The sequence below is a fragment of the Cornus florida genome, unplaced genomic scaffold (assembly GCF_030987335.1).
Source record: "Cornus florida cultivar Cherokee Brave unplaced genomic scaffold, ASM3098733v1 CherokeeBrave_3.0.0_Hap2_Chr03, whole genome shotgun sequence".
NCBI classification, from domain to species: Eukaryota; Viridiplantae; Streptophyta; class Magnoliopsida; order Cornales; family Cornaceae; genus Cornus; species Cornus florida.
In genome coordinates this window covers 10,341,985-10,363,769 of record NW_026775573.1, presented here as the reverse complement: position 1 = coordinate 10,363,769, position 21,785 = coordinate 10,341,985, and the positions used below count along the sequence as shown (strand labels likewise).

The 21,785-nt window shown below is 33.8% G+C and overlaps 2 protein-coding genes across 6 annotated transcripts; both read right to left on the bottom strand.

The window, feature by feature from the left end:
* Nucleotides 1-2,907: 2,907 nt before the first annotated feature.
* LOC132299421 (protein WHAT'S THIS FACTOR 9, mitochondrial) lies at nt 2,908-4,770 on the bottom strand. The gene has a single exon (XM_059796021.1). The coding sequence runs from the start codon at nt 4,608-4,610 to the stop codon at nt 3,363-3,365; it is 1,248 nt and encodes a 415-aa protein (XP_059652004.1). The 5' UTR covers nt 4,611-4,770; the 3' UTR covers nt 2,908-3,362.
* Nucleotides 4,771-6,277: 1,507 nt separating this feature from the next.
* Nucleotides 6,278-20,550, bottom strand: LOC132299420 (protein LONG AFTER FAR-RED 3). 5 transcript variants are annotated; one of them, XM_059796018.1, is made up of 15 exons: nt 20,316-20,549; nt 20,033-20,202; nt 18,772-18,873; nt 16,249-16,321; nt 14,481-14,587; nt 14,278-14,401; nt 12,415-12,609; nt 11,656-11,741; nt 9,913-10,020; nt 9,105-9,200; nt 8,841-8,939; nt 8,604-8,678; nt 7,988-8,119; nt 7,737-7,852; nt 6,278-6,950 (listed from the first exon to the last, which is right to left on the bottom strand). In XM_059796018.1, the coding sequence occupies exons 1-15, from the start codon at nt 20,392-20,394 to the stop codon at nt 6,776-6,778; spliced, it is 1,737 nt and encodes a 578-aa protein (XP_059652001.1). In that variant the 5' UTR covers nt 20,395-20,549; the 3' UTR covers nt 6,278-6,775. The 5 variants fall into 5 exon arrangements, 4 of the variants coding, with proteins under 4 accessions (XP_059652001.1, XP_059652000.1, XP_059652002.1 ...); XR_009480111.1 differs by having other exon boundaries at nt 6,809-6,950; nt 7,944-8,119; nt 20,316-20,550; XM_059796017.1 differs by having other exon boundaries at nt 7,737-8,119; nt 20,316-20,550.
* Nucleotides 20,551-21,785: the final 1,235 nt, after the last annotated feature.

Genomic DNA, 21,785 nt, shown 5'->3' with positions numbered 1-21,785 from the left:
GAGCCCCAAGGGAGGGTGATTTTGACGATCTCTATGGGCGGACTGGGCGAGCTACCACGCTGGCAGACTATGGGTGTCATGTTCTCACATTTCCCGGGGAAGGTGAAGTACTATATGTAGGTTCAACACCCCTTTTATGACAGCGCGTTTTAAAGTCGTAATGGTCGTGAACACATCAGAACTCCGGAGTTAAGTGTGCTTATGCAGGAGTAGTACCGGGATGGACAATATTGTGTCGGGTAGGGTGAGGGCTATTACAATACTGCAATACTATTACATCGAGATTTCAACATCTTTACGTTATCAATTTAAAATTGTTACGTTGTTGATTTAAACTCACAAGACGACAAATACCTAATTTTGCATAGGAGAGGATCCTGATACAACCATAAATGAGACAAAACATGTATAAGAAAAATAAATTACTTAATACAGAAGATGTTTACATGTGACTGAACTCCAAAAAATACGGGATGCAGCATTTGGGTGTAAGCTAATTCTATATGTTAAGGACTTAAAACTCATCCTTGCAATGACCTGATAAAATTTTTACCCTTTCTTTTCGGGTTTCTTAGACTTGATCAGCTAAACTAGCAAGCCAAGTTCTATTATTACTATGCACATTTATTTCAAGAATCAGTCTGAATGCAAACTTGCTGTCAGAAAATTTTCTCTGTTTGCGTCAAAAAAAGTCCAATTTCAACTTCTGAAGTAATTCTGGGAAGAGTATGGTCCAACAAATTCATTTCGATTCTAACTTGTTTTAGTTCTCACATTGTCTTGTCAAGGTAAGGTGTGTGTATTCAGTACATTTATTCTGGTATTAATATTGCGCAAGTAACTCTCAATTCTTAAATATAGTCTGCTCCAAGCTGAGTAGAGAATTGACTTTAATCCACCAATCCCATGTTAAATCATGTTCCATATACAGAAACCTTACTAGAAGGACTAACCCAAATAGCTGATGCATTCTGAACATGTCTATAAAATGTTCTTCCAAAGACCATTTGATCCCTTCATATTCATTTATGCCTACTCACCAAATAAAACTGGTTTTTGGTGCGTGTGCGTGTGCGTGCACACTTTAGGTGATCAACCACTAATGGTGAAAAGTAAATTTAATTTAGAATCGGAGTATTGAGATGTTTCTTGACTATAAGAAACTTTGTTAGACATGCTCAGTTAGAAGAACAAGAAAATGTTCAGAATATTCCCTCCAACAAACTACATAAAAATGCAGCACTAACTTTAGAACTGCAGATAATATAGGATAAATGATTTTAATTTTTCTGGGAAAAGTTTAAACCCTCTATTATATTTGCAGTGAACTATCAATCAATAAGCTTGATTTCAACTCAGTCCTACAATAGTAAGAAGGTAATTGTGAAGCCCACCAATGACGAGAAGCAGATCTCATCAATGTGTCTTTAATGCAAGAATCTACCACCGATTTGGTTGTTGATTAAGAAAACCATCTTGTTGGTTTGCTGTGAAAGTGGTATTTCTTCATGGTATTCTTTCAGGAGGATTTTAAGAAGTTGCAGAGCTGGATACCAACTATAATCAAGTCCTATAAAGATAATGAAATTTGGCATGTACTTTTGGGTTATATGCCATCACTTTTGCATGTTAAATTTTGGCCTCATATTTCAATCATTTGGCCAGTGTCTACTGCACATATTTGGCATTAACTTTTACCAACTTTGGCCAATATTTCCAACAAGATCAAATCTTGGAGGAAACCACATCCACCTCCTTCCACACGCAACAATTCAAAAGCACCTAACCTCGCAGAACCAAATTTCACTTGTCTAAATATTTCGAAGTGCCACCATTGGCGAAAAAGCCACATTGGTAGGCAGTGTTACCTTCAAACTTTCCATTCTTTAAGGCTCTCCAAAACAACACCTTCAAACCCTCGCCCAAACACCAATGTTCAGGCTGAAATCTCACTATGTACATCACCCGTCGGAAATCTTAACATATTTGCAGGATCCACTCGTCCATTCCACCATTGGTACTTCCAAATTCTCACCGATGGACTATATGGTTACGAAGTATTAAAGCAGATGATTTTTAAGGCAATCAACTTAATGAACAAAAATTATGATCATTATTGATGTTCCCATAAAAGCTATCAACTTCTCTTGTGCAACAAACAAGTGTCCATAAAAAAACCAAAGATGGCAGCTTTCATGTTACGAATAACAGTAGATGAATGAACCACAATGATAAGCTCCCCCAAGGCATTCTGAAAAGGCCAAACTCTCTGCTTTAAATTGCATCTCAAGTACCAAGTGCCTACTGCCTAGAGTATTGAAAACAACATTCCCAAGGTTTCTCTAACGTGGGCCTATTTCAACTTGCTCCGGATTACACGGGAAGTTCCCATTGAAGTTCAATTTTACTTCATTGGCCAAAGAGATACATAATGGCTCCATCTTATGATCTAAATAAAGATAAATTAAAAACTAATCTCCGAGATTCAGCAACGATGGAGCAACAATAAATTCTAGTCATGGCAGTTCACAACAAAGTCGAGAAATAACAAAATCTGAATATTTGGACATTTGATCACAATTCATATTCATTCTATTCAAACAATGCAAATAATCTGTTTTATGGCTATAAAATATAAAAAACCCACAAAGATTTCCCCTTTCTACTCCACTATAACTGTAGATCAAATTTTCCATTAAGGAAAAAATTGAAGGAAGAACAACCTTACTCGAATCAAAAGCATTGAAGAAACTGCAAAATAGGACCAGATAGTCAATAGACATGGCCAAAGCATAATAACACCATACAAAACCTCAAATATTCACAGGTGGTAGAGTTACAAGTAGCTACAAACATAGCTAATAGCAAGGACAAGTACTAGAATTATAGCAAAAAATACTCAGAATATCAAGGATGTGAAACTGTTGAATTGACAAAGTAAGTGTACAGCATCAAAATACATCTAATCACACAGACTTACAAAAAGAAAAGAAAATAAAAGAAAAGAAAATAAAAGAAAAGAAGAAGAAAAATTGGGGCACGCGACCATTATCCTGGATCAATTATTAGTATTGACAGCTGCCCCGTGTTGCACTTTCAGCCCAGTCGGATCTAACACTTCCTATCAAGTACTCAAGGAGTGTAATATGTCAAAAAATCAGCTAGCCCACTATTGCCAACTTGAAGTGCTGTCCATGAGTTCTAGTTTGAGCATTCTTCTTTACTTTTGGTCAAACTAAATATCCTCTGCTAAGACTCCATTTCTGTGTTTTCCACTGATAAACCCCCTTTCATTGATTCTAGAGACGGCGCCTTTTTCTTAAATCTGTATACTACCTGTTCTATGGAACTTCAAAAACTATTTACAAAGAATCCTCTGCCACTTCAGTCGTGTCCTCATCCACACAATCCAAGTCCAACTTCATATTCACATTTCCATGATCGACAGACTGGTTCCTCAGCCTCCTACTTTTTAAAATAACCTGGGATTCTTTGATAAGACTAATGTATTTCTTCCTCACCTTCGTGAGAGGATGGGCTTCGATAGCAGACTTATCACAGTAAGCTTCTTTTAGTATGGCAGTACAAGTTTTATTCATCAAAGACAAGTAAAACATGAAAGGATGCCTCTCAAATGCCTTGTGGACTTTCTGCGGCAAACCCAAATACTTCCGGAGGCACAAAAACTTCTTCCTCTCAGCAGCATGCTCAACAAAGAGACTGAGCAACTCATGAAGAACACCCACAACCCGTTTCTCCGCGATATCACTATCCCGATTAAAATCCAAGTTATCCTCATATGGTGAAACATATGGAACCTTTTGAAATTCATCCAACCAATCTGAAATCTTTCTCTTCAACCTCAAACCCTTTGAGGGAAAAAACGGAAATGCAATAGCCTCCATTGGTTCCCCACTATATCCCCCTCTCTTCATCACATTTTTCTGCATTACAGACAAAACCCTTTCATCACTCTCAACAGCCAAACCCTTCAACCCATCTTCCACCTCCACAACTCTGAAACACCCATCAAGATTCGCCTCCGGGTCTCGCAAAAATTCATCCGGCAAACCCAAATACCACTGCATTCCCTGAATTATCTTCATTGGCAACCTTTTCTCGACACTCATCAGTATCAACTTCTTCAACCTCGCTTGAAGATCAACCTTACAATGCCTATAAACCTCACACTCTGCTCTATCGAGCTCCACAGCTTCTGGGGTGAGCCTAAACCATGGAAGATTGTATTGGGGTCCAGTGAACTCCTCAAAAACAGATGGGTATTGTCTAAGAAACCTAGCAACATTAATGGGTACCCCTAATTCGTAACCTCGCTTCGACACGGCGGAGATCGGAATACAACCGTCGTGTGCGGCGGTGATACAGTTTTTGAGAGCGATTATGGGCTTGAGTTCGATGGATTTGTGGACGGACTCGATTGAATCAAAGTAGCGTTCTTTCTTCAATTTCATGTACACATCTACATAGTTGTGCTTCTGGGTGTATATATAAGCAGGTGGGTGTTTGTATAGGAGGGAAACGATTGATGATTGAGAAGCGAAGAAGAGTAGGGTATTCAGATTTCTAGGGTTTGTTTGATTGAAGAACATTGTGTAGGGCTGGTTATTTTGGTAACGGTTATTAGGGTTTATGGTGTTTGTCAGGTGGGGTTTAAATTCTGTTAGGCCCTGTTTGGATGGCAGTAATCATGGATAGGATTCGGTTTTATTCGCGGTTGTAAATCTATATTCAACTTTTGGTTACGGTCAGAAATATTGTCCACGAACGAATCAAGATCTTCTATACGCTGGATAATCAAAAGAACTTTAAATCGAAGTTAGCAATATAAGATTTAACACTATACAACATAAATCTTCACTTATACATACAGTATTTACTTTGAAATTGAAACATTCATGCAATATATTTACATTATAATACATGGTTTGCTAACAACAGTTTTGATTGTGCAGATTGAATTGTGAAATTATAAAATTAATCTTATTATTTAATATTAAAATAAAATTGTGATAATTATAAAATTGTGATAATTATTATTTAAAATTATAAATTGTGAAATTATAAAATTAATCTTATTATTTAATATTAAAATAAAATTGTGATAATTATTATTTAAAATTATAAATTTAACCTTTGTCGGTCTCTTCCAATTGGAAGCAAATACAAATTAAGAACATATTGAATTTCAACTAGAATTAAGAAGTTAAATTTGTAATTTAAAAATAACAATTATCAACATTTTAATTTAATATTAAATAGGATGAATAGTACAACTCAATTAAAAGTAATGTGATAAGTTTGGTGGTTAATTTTAGGGTTATTTAATTTTGTTGGTTATATGTACATTTTAAGTAGTATATGAAATTTTATTTATTTATTTATTTTTACTAACTTCCAACCGTCTACTTTTGATTTATTCAACACAATTAAAAATAATAATAATAAAACAAACAAAACAAATTAATTGAAAATGAATTCCGGGAGTGATCAAACAATTCTCTCCCCCATTGCAGAGTTCTTTTATCGATTTTAGTTTTCTCCAATATTTCCTTAAAACAACAAAGTAACCAGAAGCACACTTTCATTTAAATGAAGTGTCATGCACATCTGTAAATTAATTATATGCCCACCTAATTTAATTTATTACTGATGTTCATTCAAATGAAATGCTATATGTATTCATAAAAATACTATTGTGACTACTAGTATCATGAAAAAAATGCTCATTTGAACATAGTTGAAAATATTATATTCCACAATTATTTTTACATAAGAAAAAATCATGAAGAGTGATATGTACTTGAATCTCATTTCAAGTTACAGATGTCTCAAAATAAGAATAAAATAAAATAGAAGACTAACGTGTTGTTACACTGCAAAACCATCAAATTAGATATTACAATATATTTTCATTGTTGCATCTTCAATTTAATTCCTCCATTTATTTGTACAAAAAAGTGCAGTGCACAAATAATAAACATATTTTGTAATTCAAATTTGTTAACTATAAAATTGTTCAAAGAGATTTTACTCAAAAATTGTTTAATTTTGTTACTTCAAGGTAGATATCGTACCCACTAGAACAAAAGCAAATATTAACAGTATAAGAAACTTATCGGTACAAACTTAGCCTCCATTTGGGGAGGTTAGGAGTTTTGAAGTTTGACCTTCAAACATGGAGGCATATGCGTGTGATTTTTTGATTTTTTTCTACTATCAAAAATAAAAAATAAAAAAAAAGGAAAGAAAAAGAAAATATAAGAACAAAAACAAACTTAGCAAAATGTAAATTAGAATTCCTTCAAATTCGATTTTGATAATTTTAAAATTACAAAGCTTGGACACATAAACATTCGAGTGTCAAAATATATATCAACCATCATCTCTCCTTATATTCCTGAATGGCATTAAGCTTGAAATTAAAGCCAGATGGGATTTTTTTTTTTTTTAGAATATTTTAGTCATTGGTGTACCCAATCCTCTAGCTAATGCAACAATTATTTAAAGCAATCAACAATTACATAAATCACACCAAAAAAAAAAAAAAAAAAAAAAAAAAAAAAAAAAAAAAAAACCACGTCTATTACAACAATTGCCCGAAGATAGCTTGTAGATAATATAAGCACTTCTATTTCAGCTCAGCATTTCTAACTTTTTCCTTCTATATATAATTCACCGAGCCTTTGGCCTCTTGGTAGAGTCTATTTTCTGTACAGAAGCTTCTGCCATCTTTCCTTCCGAAATCATGCAATTTTCAGGGATAGGCCTGTACACCGCCAACATACGTTGCCTCAATCGATGCAGATCCTTCTGATGCAAATTCATCCCATGAATCTGTAGACAGCACAACAAAGTCCGCTAATTTACCAGGAGATAAAGATCCGACATCCTTGTCAAGGAAGCAAGCACGAGCAGCTGAGATAGTGTACCTGCAGTTAAGGGACAAGTGTGAGCCGGAACATTAGGAAAACAACATGAGCAGATGACAAGCAGTTTGCATTTTAGAAGGCCAAACACAAAATCCGATTCAAGCAGAAAGCACGGTTCAATTTACAGAAACAATATTGCATAATTGAGATACTAGAATATTCTGCAGTAAAATCGGGCTTGCATACCATTTCTTTCCTAGTATGATCATTTTCTCTCTCCCTAAAATGTCATTAAGAATCAAAATAAAAAAAAATTCCAAAATTTTTTAAGGCTTCACTGGCAATAAAATTAACTGAATTTGATATTATTGTCTCTTGAATTCTAAAAATGATCCCATGAATTAACCTCGTTTCAAATGCAATGACGAGAAAATAAGCTCATTTCAATCTGGCATGTAAACGACAACAGAATTTTTTCAGTACCTAGGAATTTTCAAATGTTCTATAAAAGTAGGGACCTGGTTTTAGTTGAGCAATAAAAGGAAAAATCTTGAATCTCCTACCTCCCTCCTTACAAAATAAATAAAATACAGGAAACAAAATAGTGCATCATCACATCATAGAATTTTTTTGTTACTGACAATCTGCTAATGGTTGTATACATTTATATGTGGGTAAGCCTTGCACCGCTAAACATGCCTGTATCACTAGCCGTTTTGGGAGCTCGGTAAATTTCAACAATGTCAAATCAGATTTCATATATTTCTATATATGAGCAATTAACAGAGAGAAGACAAATTTGATCAAATACACAAACTGAAGAATGTGATATTTTGATGCTCTTACGCTTTTAGTGCGTCATTCAGTTCAATGCACTCAGATGAAACCCAAGCATTTTCCCAACCAGGAGGAATTCTTTTTATTGCTGTCTTTATGCTACGTAAAGGATTAATTTCTGTAACCTGAGACAATGATAACAATATAAAATATTGTATATTGCAGTTGTTGTAAGAACAAATCTGAACAAATCTGAATTTTGATAAATACACACACATGTATATATGTGAGCATGAAAGAGCGAGCTTAAAGATTCTCACTGGCCAATCAGAACCAAATGCCAATATTGCATTGCCAGCCAGGAGTGACTGAAATAGATAAGACCCTTTTTGAGCCCTCTCCATGCCAAGTTTTCTTATTGCAGAATCCGCATCATCCAGCAGGTGATCTGGCTGTTAAGAATCAGGATTCAATTGTGTCATAAGTGGATGGTCCGTAATCTTATTCAAAGAGATTATAGAATAATCAATTTTTGAGTTTGCTCCTGATAATCCAAAGGAAATAATAAAAAAGGAAGTGTTCAGAAGGAAACTTGGAGGAACTCAGGCCCTGTAAGTGCGCCAGGTGACCAAAGGGCTTGTAGCCCAACAGTATATCCTCTCCTCCCCAAACGGGGAGGTTGAGGATTCATGTCCCACAAGGGACATGTTACAAAGGGTGTGTGTATTTGCTTTAATTTCCAAAAAAAAAAAGGTGCGCCAGGCAGCAGCATTCACTGTTTTTAAAGAACGCGTTACAGAAGCAAGCCTCATCAGCCTAAGCTTATAATACTCCCGAACATCCCATAACGACGACAATGCTGACATCACAATGTACACAAAATATACAAACAATGAGCAAATTAAGCTGTAGTACAAAAAAAGAAACTTCAAAAACCTGCACTGAAGCAACAATTCCTTTTTCACCAAATCGGCCTGCTGTCCCAGGTGCCAAATGCTGAGCATGTTCAACCTGCAAGTATTTGGTCCACTCATGAAAAGCAATATTTTGAGATACTACTTATTTACAAAATGGAAAAAGGAAAAGATCTACTGAATTGAATCTTTCGTGAAAAAAATATTAAATTCAATGTTGAACACATGAAACTCTTTATCTTTAATCAGATAGATTTACCCTGAATCTTCGGTCCCTCATTCCATTTGTAGAAATCACCGACTCATACATATCTAGGATCAAGTCATTTGCTCTATCACCTATAGCATGAATAGCAACCTAAAATTATCAAAAAGTGAAAATATCTATCAGAATACTAAAAATATATAATATCTATATATAGAAATATATATATCTGAAGCCTTAAACTAATTAGTAAGGGATATATATATATATATAAGTGAAGATTGACATTGGGGTTTATATAAGAAGACAAATAAGCACCTGAAGCCCAGAATTATCAGCTGAGACTGTCATGTTGAATAGACTTTCTAAATCTGTTACTTGTAAGCCATAATTGTGAGGCTCATCCTTATATGCCTAAAGAAACCCATTATCAATGCACTATGTCAATAATATTACTGACTAGATAAATAACAGAAATAGCATGTGTTTTAAGTAAGATTATGGCCTTGGATTGAGCAAAATGGCAAAACATGATTCATGTAGCTGACCCCAATAGTTAGAGAAAAGTTTTGTTGAGTTGAATAGAGTTGTTAAAAGAATAACTAAAAATTTCTAACCGAGTGTTCTAAGTCATAAGTAGGCTTGTGACCAGCTATGTGCCACTACTTAAATCAGTAGATGAACAAATGTAGGTACATCAGGAACACACTTTTGACATGTAGAGCACAGACAGGGTATATGCAGTATTCAAATATAAAGCTTTGAGTATATATTTGCATCTGACATGATGACAACATGATCGGGCACATAGCATATCAAGATACATCTGTTTGTTTGTTTCTTTTAGTGAAAAAAAAAAAGGTACAAAAATGACTTACATGTAAAGTTCCACAAAATATAAGGAGAGTTAACACCAAGGGTCTACATCCTTAAGCCTTCATTGTTTAACAACCTTATCTTTCTAGTTCAAGTATTTATCTTACAAGAAACAGAGTACTAGCATAAATTTGGCCCCAAAAATGTCCAGAACCAGAAAATGGAAGTGGTTATAGCGCTTGCATTTAACATTTATGTTCCCAACTTACAAAAATATTTTTCCAAATATTGTTGTTCTCAAGAATCTCACCTCGTGAAAGAGAGCACTGTTAGATCCCAAGGATCCATCTGCAAAAGCCTTAACACCACCTAGGTAAATCCGTTCACTCAGCTCACGACCTGTCCTGTGTATAAGATCCTAAACAGGAAACAATAAGACCTTGCAGTAAAAAAATAAGGAAACATCTGTAGAATTAACTCCAAGGAAACCTGTAAATAATAAAGGCCCGAAAAGAGATCTCCAAAAATAATTTTACTGATAGCATAAGCAAATAAGGCAACAATTAACTAAAAAAAAAACAAGAAGGCAACAATTAAAAAGATAGTTTGTTTCAATTTGTCCAATGGCTATACTTAAAAGAACAGCAACGAGAACAATATCAAATAGCAAGAACAAACATAAAGTGAATAAAATTTTCCATTGATTTATCAAAATAAAATGATGTTTCAGCCTAATATGGCAGACTGATTGTGAAAGAAACTTCGTTTTACTCGAACCCTTACTGAGAGGAAAATTAGTGTGTCAATATTGCAAATGGGCCACATGATGTGTACAACATTCCATTAATATTTTTTATAAATAGAAAAGGGGGTCCAAACAGGCCTAATGTCAAGAATTCCACAAACTCATACCATTGTGAAACTTCAAGAAGTGACATGTTGAAGAATAAAAGAATAAGGTTCCAGTAAGAACGCATTGTAACAGTAAGGTAGACATATTGCAAGTATTGGCAATATAATAATCTTTGAACAAATCATGTTAAGGGAAGTGGAGTATCTCATTGTTGAAGACATATGTAAGAAGACAAAAAAAACCTATGTAAAGTTTTCTAAAAATCATGGTGGTTATTTTCCTAAAGCAAGTAATATATAGATATCTATGTTTCTAGTCAAGTAATATTGAAAGTAATTCATACACTCATTGATTCTAAATTACAGGGTGATTCTATCATTTTATAGGCTACATAATAACATGTAAAGGTCAAGCACGTTTAAGAAGTCTTCAATTCCATTTCTCTGTCGCTCCTTTTAATCTCTAAACCTAACCTTAAATTATTGCAGTAATATTACGGCTTAACTTAAAACAATGATAATTTAGACATGTAACGATGATGATGAATTTAAACAAAAACCTTTCATACACAATTCCTCCTTTAACGCTGTCATCTTATTGCTCCTACAGAAAGGTTACATGGTAATATCATCTTCCACTATGATCAACAACAATCCTAGATGAAAATCGTTAAGAAATGGACAAACAGTGCTCATCAAGGAATTTTCACTTCACATAAACAACTTCCAATTTGACACGCAAAGCTTCACCATATTTTACTAACTAAACTGAGTTTTGAATGCAGTCTCTCAAGGACTGGACTGGACTGGTCAAATGAGCCAATAAGGACGTCAACTTAATCCCACAAATTTAGTCAAAACACAGCTAACATTGAAACAAAAGAGATGTTTTCCATTTTTTTCATTTCTTTTTTATCTTAAACATTTTTTTTTTTCAACATCCAACTTACCAAAATAAGATAAATCAAGAGGCCGAGTGATTTCAAGCACCCTGCCCTCTCACTATTTTAATTTCAATCTAATCCTTGAGTTATCATGCAAAGGGGTTGTTTGGCCGGACAAACAACAATAGTTGAACCCATCCATCAACAATCATACAGGAACACACGCACACACACAACAGTGCTTTTTTATTAAAATGCAAAAAATTAAGCAGAAAAAAGTTGCAATGACCATAAAGTAGCATTAATTACAGTCGTACAAGTAGACGTGACCATGTCTCCATTGGAAAAAATAAGCAAGCCCTGATTATCATTTCTCCTGTTGAATCAGCCCATCTGTACACATCTGCAATAATCAAGGTATATGCAAATTAAGTAGATGATGGTTCAAAATAATTTACTCCTGAACAACAGAAACTCATTTAATGAAGCAGTAGAAGAATATGTTGGTTATAATCTTTCACGGGAGTAAGTTAAATATTGAAGAGTTGCAATGTCTTGTTTCATGGAGATCAAAACCTTTATGCGTTGGTAGGCTTTCGATTCAAAATAATAGTCCGCACGAATGAAAGAGAGAGTTTTCGCATGGGTTCATCATCTAATGCAGAATTGATGCAAGAGGGAGAATAAATATAAGAGAAGCTGGGATTGAGAACTTTTAAGAACCAGTGGAAAGGAACGAGTTGTCCCCTGAATTCCTTCCTTCCCAAAGATAATAATTAATCTGGGATGGCATAAAAGATTCGATTGATTGAACGCCATCCTTGGTTGTTTCCATGAATAAATTCAACACGTTTTATTGTTCTTTCTGTAGCATTAGAATTCTGAACAAGTCTATTTTGTTTCCTTAACAGTTCTTAGAAATATAATCTTAGAATTTTAATTCCTATTATACTAATAATTATGATGACCAACCCATAAATGTCATATTCTTCAAATGATACATATACAGTAATACAACAAATAATGATATCACTCCATGAAACCTCCAAACATCCCATGACAATTTTAAGCTAAACCTGAAAAATCCTCCCATGGATGCTCTGCTGATGCACCAGGAAAATATCTCCCAAAATCAACAACTGTTGTTACACCCCTCATCAAGGCAAAATTGCTAGCTCTTACCAACGCTTCCCTCCTTTCATCTACTGAAACTTCTGGGATGCAGGCAAGGACAAGCCTCATTGCAGAATCAATCAGCAGTCCGGTGGGTTCTGCATGTGATGCCATATGTATAATTGAAATCTCCACCAAAAAATTGTTTGAACGTTAAAATCATAGAATCAACATAAAAAATGGAAACTATAAATGACCTGTGTTACAAAACATCTTAATAAATATATGAACAGGCAACTTACACAATGGTAGAATGATGAAACAGCCAGAGGATTTGTTATTAGAAAACATGCAAACAGAAACATACATAACTAACCAGAAAGAGTCACTATGTTGAACTTATGGTATGCCATGATTTATCTGTAGATGTAACTGCACGAGAAATGTCTAGATATAAATGTCAATGGACTGTTAAAGCAATAAAATATTTGATGCTTTTGTTTAAAGGCTAGAAGTTGAGCACACTGGTGCTTCTCCTATTGTGTTTTCCAGAACCTCAACAGCTGAAGCCTGAAAATGTGTGACGTTGATAGAACCGAAAAAAAGGATGAGTCCAAGCTTTTGCGCACTCAATTTTAGTATTCTCTCGAACAACTTTAAATATTGTCCTATGTTGATTATCACAGTTAAAGTCTTATATTACATTATTTTATAAATGAATGTTTCTCTCAAGCTACCCGGAGAAGGACAAAGATGCTACATGTGGCACCATAAACACACTAACAAAAAAATATAAATTTTTTTTTTCTTTAGCTACAAGTGAATAGGAGACTGTAAAGCATTGTTAGAAAAATCAATTGAAAAGATAACACAAAGTATTGAAAAGGAGCTCAGGCACCACTTTAAACATAAAAATGCACACTATCATGCTATTTAATTATTTTTATAGAATCTAAGTATTCTGCAGTAGGCATTCTTTAAAAGATATTTAAATCACATTAGAAATCCTTGACATAGCTAATTATGTAAAAGAATTACCCTAGTAAACAATCAGTCAAGAGACACACAGACCATAAAAGAACTCACTCACAATCACACAAATCCAAACAACGACATGTTTTATGCCAGTATTTTTTTCCCACCAAGTATGTAGTCACTAATTCAATCACATGTCAGATTTTTCCTTTTTTGCCCCTACAGTGTACCACAGAATCCGATCGAATCCATACATGTAGATTATTCAATCAAATTGGTGATTCAGTATCAATTCGTAGAACTTCATTTATTTTACCATTTGGAACCATTGCTAGGTTCACACTAATTTATGATCATATATGAAGTTATATGGTGTAGACAAAAGTATACACTCTGAAACTTTTGACTGTAATAGATGAATAAGGCTGTACTGACAAAAGGATACACTCTGAAACTTTTGACTGTAAGAGATAAATAAAGCGACCAAACAGAAACTGATAACTTTTACATTTACTAATCTACACCCATATTGATAGGAAATAGATGTTTATACACTCTTAATACTCTTAACCATAATTCAGCTTCAGATTTTGTTGTCAACACATAGACTCCATGTCACTTTGTTAGGCAAATATAGCAAGATTATGAACAATGTGCACATAAGTAGAACCCTGGGCAAGTCCCACATACATTAGCGCAGATACCTCAGACCGCGATGCAGATACTCCCATTTACATGCATAGTAAGGTATCAGGAAAAGAGCTAAAGCTGTTAGTTTAATTATCAGGAAAGTTGGGTACTTTCAGCAGTTAAGAAGCACTTTGATACACAAAGAAGACGTTGAAATTTACCTCTGTCAGTGCCTCTCATTATTGTCCCACCGTTTGGATCTTCTGTGTAATTAGTAATCCCTGCAGCTTTTAGTGCCAATGAATTGGCCAAGCCCATGTGACCATCCATCCTTGATATCCATACCTGAAAATGAAGATTTCTCAAATAATTAATAACAATGTAAATTAAAATTCATATAATTAGTTAAATGATGATCTCTTACAGGATTGTGAGGTGTGATATCATCAATCCAAGAGGCCATTGGCAACTCTCCTCCCCAAAGATCATTGTTCCATCCACCACCCAATACCCAGGATCCATGTTTTATATCTGGAAGGTATGTTCAGTAGAACCATGCCAAAAACAATTACAAAGTTTGATCCAATATATAAAAAGCAGTATACTGAATTTAGACAACTCTAAAAAACTACTCATGAAAGGAAAGATTCTACAAAATTTCATGATTTTAGTCCTTGTATTTTACTATGATTGTAGATTACGCTGTCAAAAATTTCACTCTTGCTGAAACATAACTGATTCATGTTAATATATGTTGAAATGCTTCAATTTTGGCTTCAGTGAATGGCTAATCAGCTCACTCATAATTGTTAAAGGCATGCCTAGCCTCCAAAAAAACCCTAGGTTTGTCAAGGATCAGTCGGAGTGCCTTAACCTACTACAGGCCAAGACCATTCAGTTAGGTTCACAAAAAACCCTCGGATCACTCTTTTTAGCTGGCTGAGCGATTAAAAGAAGGTGCCCTTATTTTTTAATCATTAATTTCTATACTTTATTTTTCTTTTTAAAGAACATTGATTTACATGCTCTACACACATCGTGGTCATATTCAATTGATCACATTGTTTAACGAAATTAATGAGCTTATGGTGACTAATATTAATTGATTTCAATGCTTGATTCCACATCCTTATAATATACTACATGTTTATTATCTATACGATTATTGCTTTTTATTGTTGCACAATTTTTATGGTATTTGATATTTGATTTAGCTAATGCATATGCATATTGAAAGGACTTATGCACATTGATTAACTTGATCCTCTAAATTTATATGTCAAAAATTCTTTTTAAATAAACTTTTGATTAGTAGTATTGCATAGCTTAAACTTTTCCACATGTACATGGATTTAGTTGAATTAATGTGCAAACTAAAAAAGATAGTTATGTTTATCTAGCTAATCCATTGAATTGACTAGTATGTGTTGCATATTTTATTTTTATTTTTTCCTATACTCATTTTACACATGCGCCTTACTTCGATCAAGCCTCATGCCTTATATTGCGCCTTGTGCTTCCAAGACCAAGAGACTTTCACACCTTAGTGCACCTTGAGTATTTAATAACTGTGCCCTCACTCTTGTTAAAATGAAGTGCACATCTCCGCAAAATTATTAACTATATTTTTGAAAGAAAAAAAAAAACTAGACTGTGTTTTTTTGTTTATGTGGGTGTGTTTATTCCAGGAAATTTACTTTGTTGTTAACATCGAAATTGACAGTAGTCTAGGAGTTCTAACTTACCATCTATAAAATTTAAGAAAAGTTCTAAGAACGAATTGGTGATGCAAATGTGCTAAGAATTTGAAAAGATTAGTCCTGAAACTTCCCTAGAAGATGCACCCTTAGCCATTTAACGTATTGGGGCCAACATATCATCATCCAAAGAACAATATTTGATCATCGTCTTTTATCACATTCTATGATTGACACTACCACAAATCAAGTAACATCATTAAGCTTTACATTCAAAACTCCTTTCCACAAGCACTAAGGGACTGAGGAAGAAGAAAAAAATGTGGATAATATTGGCAGTAACCAAATCTGGTAATTCATGATAACCAAAAGATAATTCTTGACAGTAAAAAATGCCAACATTTGTTTCATGTTGCAAAACTCAAGGGTCAAAGGAAACAATGATCACAGCTCATGACAATGATACACATAGGTACGGCTAACAAGTAAGCTTACTTGTCACTGCTTCTTTGATCCTTTGGATAAACTCATCTTTTCTTTTCACACCTCGGACTTCCACCTGCATCATCTGTTTTCATATACTAAATCAAATTTAAATTCAGATCTACCAAAAAAAAAGAAGTAAATACTGTGACTATTTTGTAGTAGAAGCATTTATCTGTAACATGAGAAAGAAAACATAAGGGAAAAATAATAACTCCGTCCAAAAATTCTTGACCCTTTTTGGGATTCCAACTCCTTAAGGAGACATACATTTAATACATTATCTCCTCTTGAAATTCCAAAACCACCAATTTGAAGTTTAATAGTTCATATTGTTAGTTGGGAAAAGTTCTCAAAAGTTAAGTATATTTTGGGAAATGAAAGTTTCAAATGGGACATGAATTTTGGGACAAGTAGAAATGGAAAAAGGGACAAGAATTTTGAGACGGAGAGAGCAGCAGATTTCTATTGAATCAAGTTGTACACCTATATGGTCTCTCCTGGTCTTTCCTTGAAATGTTTCAATATATTACAACCTCATTTTACAGATTTACTATGATAACTACTCTCCACAATCCAAGAAATAAACCTTTCTCTCTCTATCTCTCCCTAAAAAAAAAAAGGAAAAGCTTTGTTATTGAGACCAAAAGGCACAGATCAAGACTTTGGTTGTAAAAAAAACTAGGAAAAAAACCAACAATCACTAACTTGCTTGGTCTTACCCTCCATTGCCGTCCACTTTTGGAAAGAAAGCAAAAAGGGGTATGTAGGGTTAAGAAACCCCTCTGTTCCCCTCCCTTTCTCTTTCTTGCTTCCTATCTAAACAATGTGTAAGGTCCCCCTCCATTCTTCTCCTTTCTTTTCCCACCAAACCCCTCAATCCAAAGGGACTATTAGGCAATTCAATATTTCATTCATCATATTTAATCCCTAACCAAAAGTTTAGAAAAACATATGCAAAGCCAATTTAGAATAGTTTTCCAAACATAAGCCAATCTCCACCTCATACAGAAATTTGGTGCTAAAAGTATAAGATCCTACATATAATATCCCAGAAAAGTATACTAAAAAAAAAAATCCCATAAAAATAAAAATTGGACATCAGCCTAAACACTAAAACTTGTAATAGAACATGAATCTACACACTTCCTAGCAAAGAGATGTTAAGAAGAAAATACTCCAAGGGAATCATCCTCAAGCCTCTATTCTCTCTTCCTTTAAAATAAATAAACAAAATCAGGCTTGGCATAATCCTTGAAGTATCAAATATAACCAACAAAAAGCCCTTATGGAAAAATCAAATTGGCAATGCCCGACAAAAATAATTTGCCCGTTGGCATCCATTTTATACATTACTTGTCAGCTGAAATCACTCCCAAATAGGGATGGCAATTTGTGTTGATGGGTCATAACTGTGTTGTGCCGACCTATGAGTATTCAAACAGGTCAAGACCGAACACGACCGTTTAATAATCGTGTCATGGACCCTCAACAAGAACACAACCCATTTATCAAATGGGTGACACTACACAACCGATGTAACCTGTTTAATAAATGGGTCATGTAATGACACGACTCGTTTAACTTAAATGAGTCATGTAACCCGTTAATTAACTTAAGTATACAATGCAAATATAATGAAAAAAATTCGGAAATGGATGACTGAATTCATGAAAATGAGAATATTTGGGACAATATAAATTTTTTTTTTAAAATAAAAATCCAAATTCAATATCCATATTGAATTTATAATGAAATAATAGAAATGTCCATGGTAATTGGGTTAAAAAAGGTTACAGGTTAACCAAGTTGACTTGACATGATTAATTAAATGAGTCTAATCGGGTCAACGGGTTGAGCTCCAAAACACAAACACGGTTAATTAAATGAGTTAAATGGATTGACACGAACACGATTACGTTCAACCCAAACCCGCTAACTTCGTGTCGTGTTCAAGTAGTGTCCTGTTGAATTTTGTCACCCTTAATCCCAAAGACAAAAAAATTACCATAAGATTTTATTAAAGTAACTAAGAGAAATGTATGGCCTTTAGTAAATCTATTGACTACAACTACGAGTCTACGTGATACTCATATGATTCTAACCATTGCAGCTAACAATCCAAAAAAAGATCTGATTTGAACAGTTGTTTGCTCTGCCTCCCTCTCCTCTTGTCAGATTCCCAACTATCCACATAAGTCATGTGGATAATGGATAGATTGGAATTTTTCGATCAAGGGCATTGTGAGAGTGGAATGTTCCACATATCATGATAAATATATTTTTCATGAGAACAAAAATGAGTTAATATTGTACTTCTTTTCCACAGAGATTATGTTGTACTCCATGTTACTCTCCATTTAAAAATAAAAGTAAAAAACTGAGATTGTTTCACTCCAACAAGTACCCATTAAAGCCAAAATTTAGTAAGAGCACATTTAGTGCTAATTTTAAAAAGGAAAAGACAATACTGAAAAGACAAATATCAGGAGTGATTAGATATGCATAATCGATACAGTGGGGTTGCTGCAAAACCTGCAGTCCTGCAAAAATCAAGTGCACATGGGAATCAATAAATCCAGGAACCACAATTTTCCCCTCTAGATTCAACTCCTTAGTCCCAAATCCAGCCAAACCCTGCATTCATATGTACAATGCATAAGAGAAGTACAAGAAAGTAGTTCTCAATTTTACAACTTTCAAAGCCAGCTTTAAACATGAAGCATTTTATGATAAATTATTATATCTTTTCTCTATACAAGTGTCAAAAAAATCAGTAGAATCTGCCATAAGATGGACATGATCTATGTCTAAATAGTAAAAAAATTATTCACTGTTTGCGTGGCAAAGAAAAAATTATGTACATAAGAGATATCCTATATGTAAATAACTTATGAAATTATGCAAACGATGGTCAGTCAAAATGGGTTCTAACAAAACCCTTTTCCAAAGAGAATAACTTTTAGGATCAAATGTCACCAGGGTACGATTAATGGCCTAATAAACAACCCAATTGTATAACCAACAATGAAAGTTACTTATAAACAGAGAAGGCAAGATCATTATTTTACCATTTCCATTCAATTAGTATAAGAACATTTCAATTTCATCAAATTTGACCTAGAGCAATATAAAAAGGATTTTTTTTGACTTCTATTAATTGGTTGGTGAAGCTTGAACCAAGCTTTCATCTGATAGTAGTCCCTAAATTATCATTAGGCCAACACACCAAATATATGTAAAAGGAAATTAGTTCTAGGAAATTAAGTACACTTAAATTGGGGCAAAAAATGAACTACTACAAACCTATATATGAAATATACAATGTCCAAGAATGATATCTATATTCTGTTAAAAATAGAAATAATCTAGCTTGTTTGCACTTTATTCTGTACATATCCAAAAGATTGGTACATCAGAGTATGTCCTCATATCCAAAGATAAATCCATGGCTTGTATGCACTTTATTCTGAATGATGACTGCCTTGTATCCAAAAAATTGGCCTTTTCAAGCTCTTGTATGCATTTTATGGTATATCAGAGTATTTCCCCAGAAAGAGTGACGATAGGCCCTACAAACTAATACATGGTTTGTATGCACTTTATTCTGTACATATCCAAAAACAATCTGCTTCTATAAATAGGTGGGCCTTATAAACACTAGACTGGAATGTTCTCATGTCCCCTTCAATAACAATTCTTATACTATCCAACATATTCTCATAAGCATCTGAACACTGATATACTAAAATGAACACAAAATTGAGCCTGAAGAAGAAGAGAAATTGAATATAACCTGGACAGAGGAATAATTGCCAATTTGGAGAATCCGACCGTTGCGAACCACCATGGATTCGGCAAACGGGAAGGAGTCATCGCTCGTGTAGATGATTCCATTGGTCACCAGCAAATCTGCAACTACTGAAGAAGACGAAGATGATTGTCCGTGTCTCCAATTCAAGAAATCTGCAAATATATGCACACACAGATGCACAATGAAACACATGTATAAGCGTCAGTGTTTGAATCAGATACAGAAATGGTTTAAGCGTGAAGAGGTTTTAGGAATTGATAGTTACAGTTAGTGTTGAGTAGAGGAAGTAAGGCTATAGAGAGAAGGACAACAATTGAGGCGGAGAAGATTATGCAGAAATTCATGAGTGAGAGGAGAGAGTGTGTGTGTACATTCACGACGTTCTCTCTCTAGAAGTGCAAAGCTCTAGGAGAGAAGAAGGTAGGTAACGGGTCTTCTGACTCAAAATGTATATTTCATTGAGCTTCATATTGTAGGCTTCGGTTATTGGATCTCCTCTATCCATCTATACCCATTTTAAGTGTATATATATATATATATATATATATTTTACTGTCATTCGGAACTTTTTCTTGAAGTACTTGAACTCATTTTTCTTGGATTTCAATTTTAATACACTAATTTTATGTTACTGAATATAACATACATAATGTTCTTGATGTAAGGCTACGTTTCGTGTGCAAGAATGAAATGAAATGCAATTCGAAATGAAAATGAAATGAAAATGAGATTGAGAATATTATTCTAACGATTTTTGTCAAAAATACACTTTTCAAAAGCTTACATTACTTTTTAATAAAGATCTAATTAATATTCTAACAATGAATTATGGAATGTTATGAGATGCCCAATGCTACCATTGAAAAAAAATAAAGAAAAACCTTAAAATAAAATAAAATATTATTTTTTTGTCCGAATGATTGTTAATTTTTATTTTATATTATCATTGCTCCATATATAAATATTCAAAGAGAGAAAGATGGAGAAATCACACAAACGTTTCAACACAAACATAAGAATAAAAAAAAAAGTGATATACTTAGAAGATAAAGAGATTAATATTTGCAATTTGGTTGACGATTCTGCAACTTTTTGTCAATGACAGCCTTGGGTATACTCAAAAAATGGAATGTGAAATATTTTTTTGGCTATACAAAAGATTTTTGCCGTATTGGAATGTGATGAAGGGCTTATAGGAATATTAAAAAAATATTTAATCTTAATCATTCCATAGGTTTAGTAATAGAATAGATTTTCATTCTAATGGAATGATCTTGCACACCAAACAAATGAATGTTGGAATGGGCATTTGTTGTTTGATAAATGATAGTTGTCTTGAAAAAGAAAAAAATAATTTAACAATGGAAAAACTATTTTTAGGTTATAAATGGTGTTTTCGAGTTAATGGTTTGGTATTCTTAGCTACTAAATAAAAAAAAAAGGTAATATTTTATTACTTACGAAGTATATGTTATGGAAGGGGTGTACAAAAATATCAATTTTAATAAAATATTTTCTATTATGAAAAAAAAAATATTGTATTAACAAATTAACATGGTAATTATTATTATTTCTTTTAAGATTTGACAACAAATACATTCACACATTCACTCTCACACACCTTTTGTCTACATTTGGACTCAAACCCTCCCCATTCTCTATTAACATAGAACAATTATACCATTGAATTAAATACCCGATAAGCCGATTACCATTCAAGACATTTTCACGTTAC

Excerpts from the sequence above, each read along its gene's own strand:
- LOC132299421 (XM_059796021.1), bottom strand. The coding sequence starts at position 4,610 with ATGTTCTTCAATCAAACAAACCCTAGAAATCTGAATACCCTACTCTTC.
- LOC132299420 (XM_059796017.1), bottom strand. The coding sequence starts at position 20,394 with ATGAATTTCTGCATAATCTTCTCCGCCTCAATTGTTGTCCTTCTCTCT. Across the intron at positions 20,203-20,315 it reads TCCTCTACTCAACACTAACT|ATTTCTTGAATTGGAGACAC; the intron begins GTAACTATCAAT and ends ATATATTTGCAG. Across the intron at positions 14,402-14,480 it reads ATATCACACCTCACAATCCT|GTATGGATATCAAGGATGGA; the intron begins GTAAGAGATCAT and ends CTTCATTTTCAG.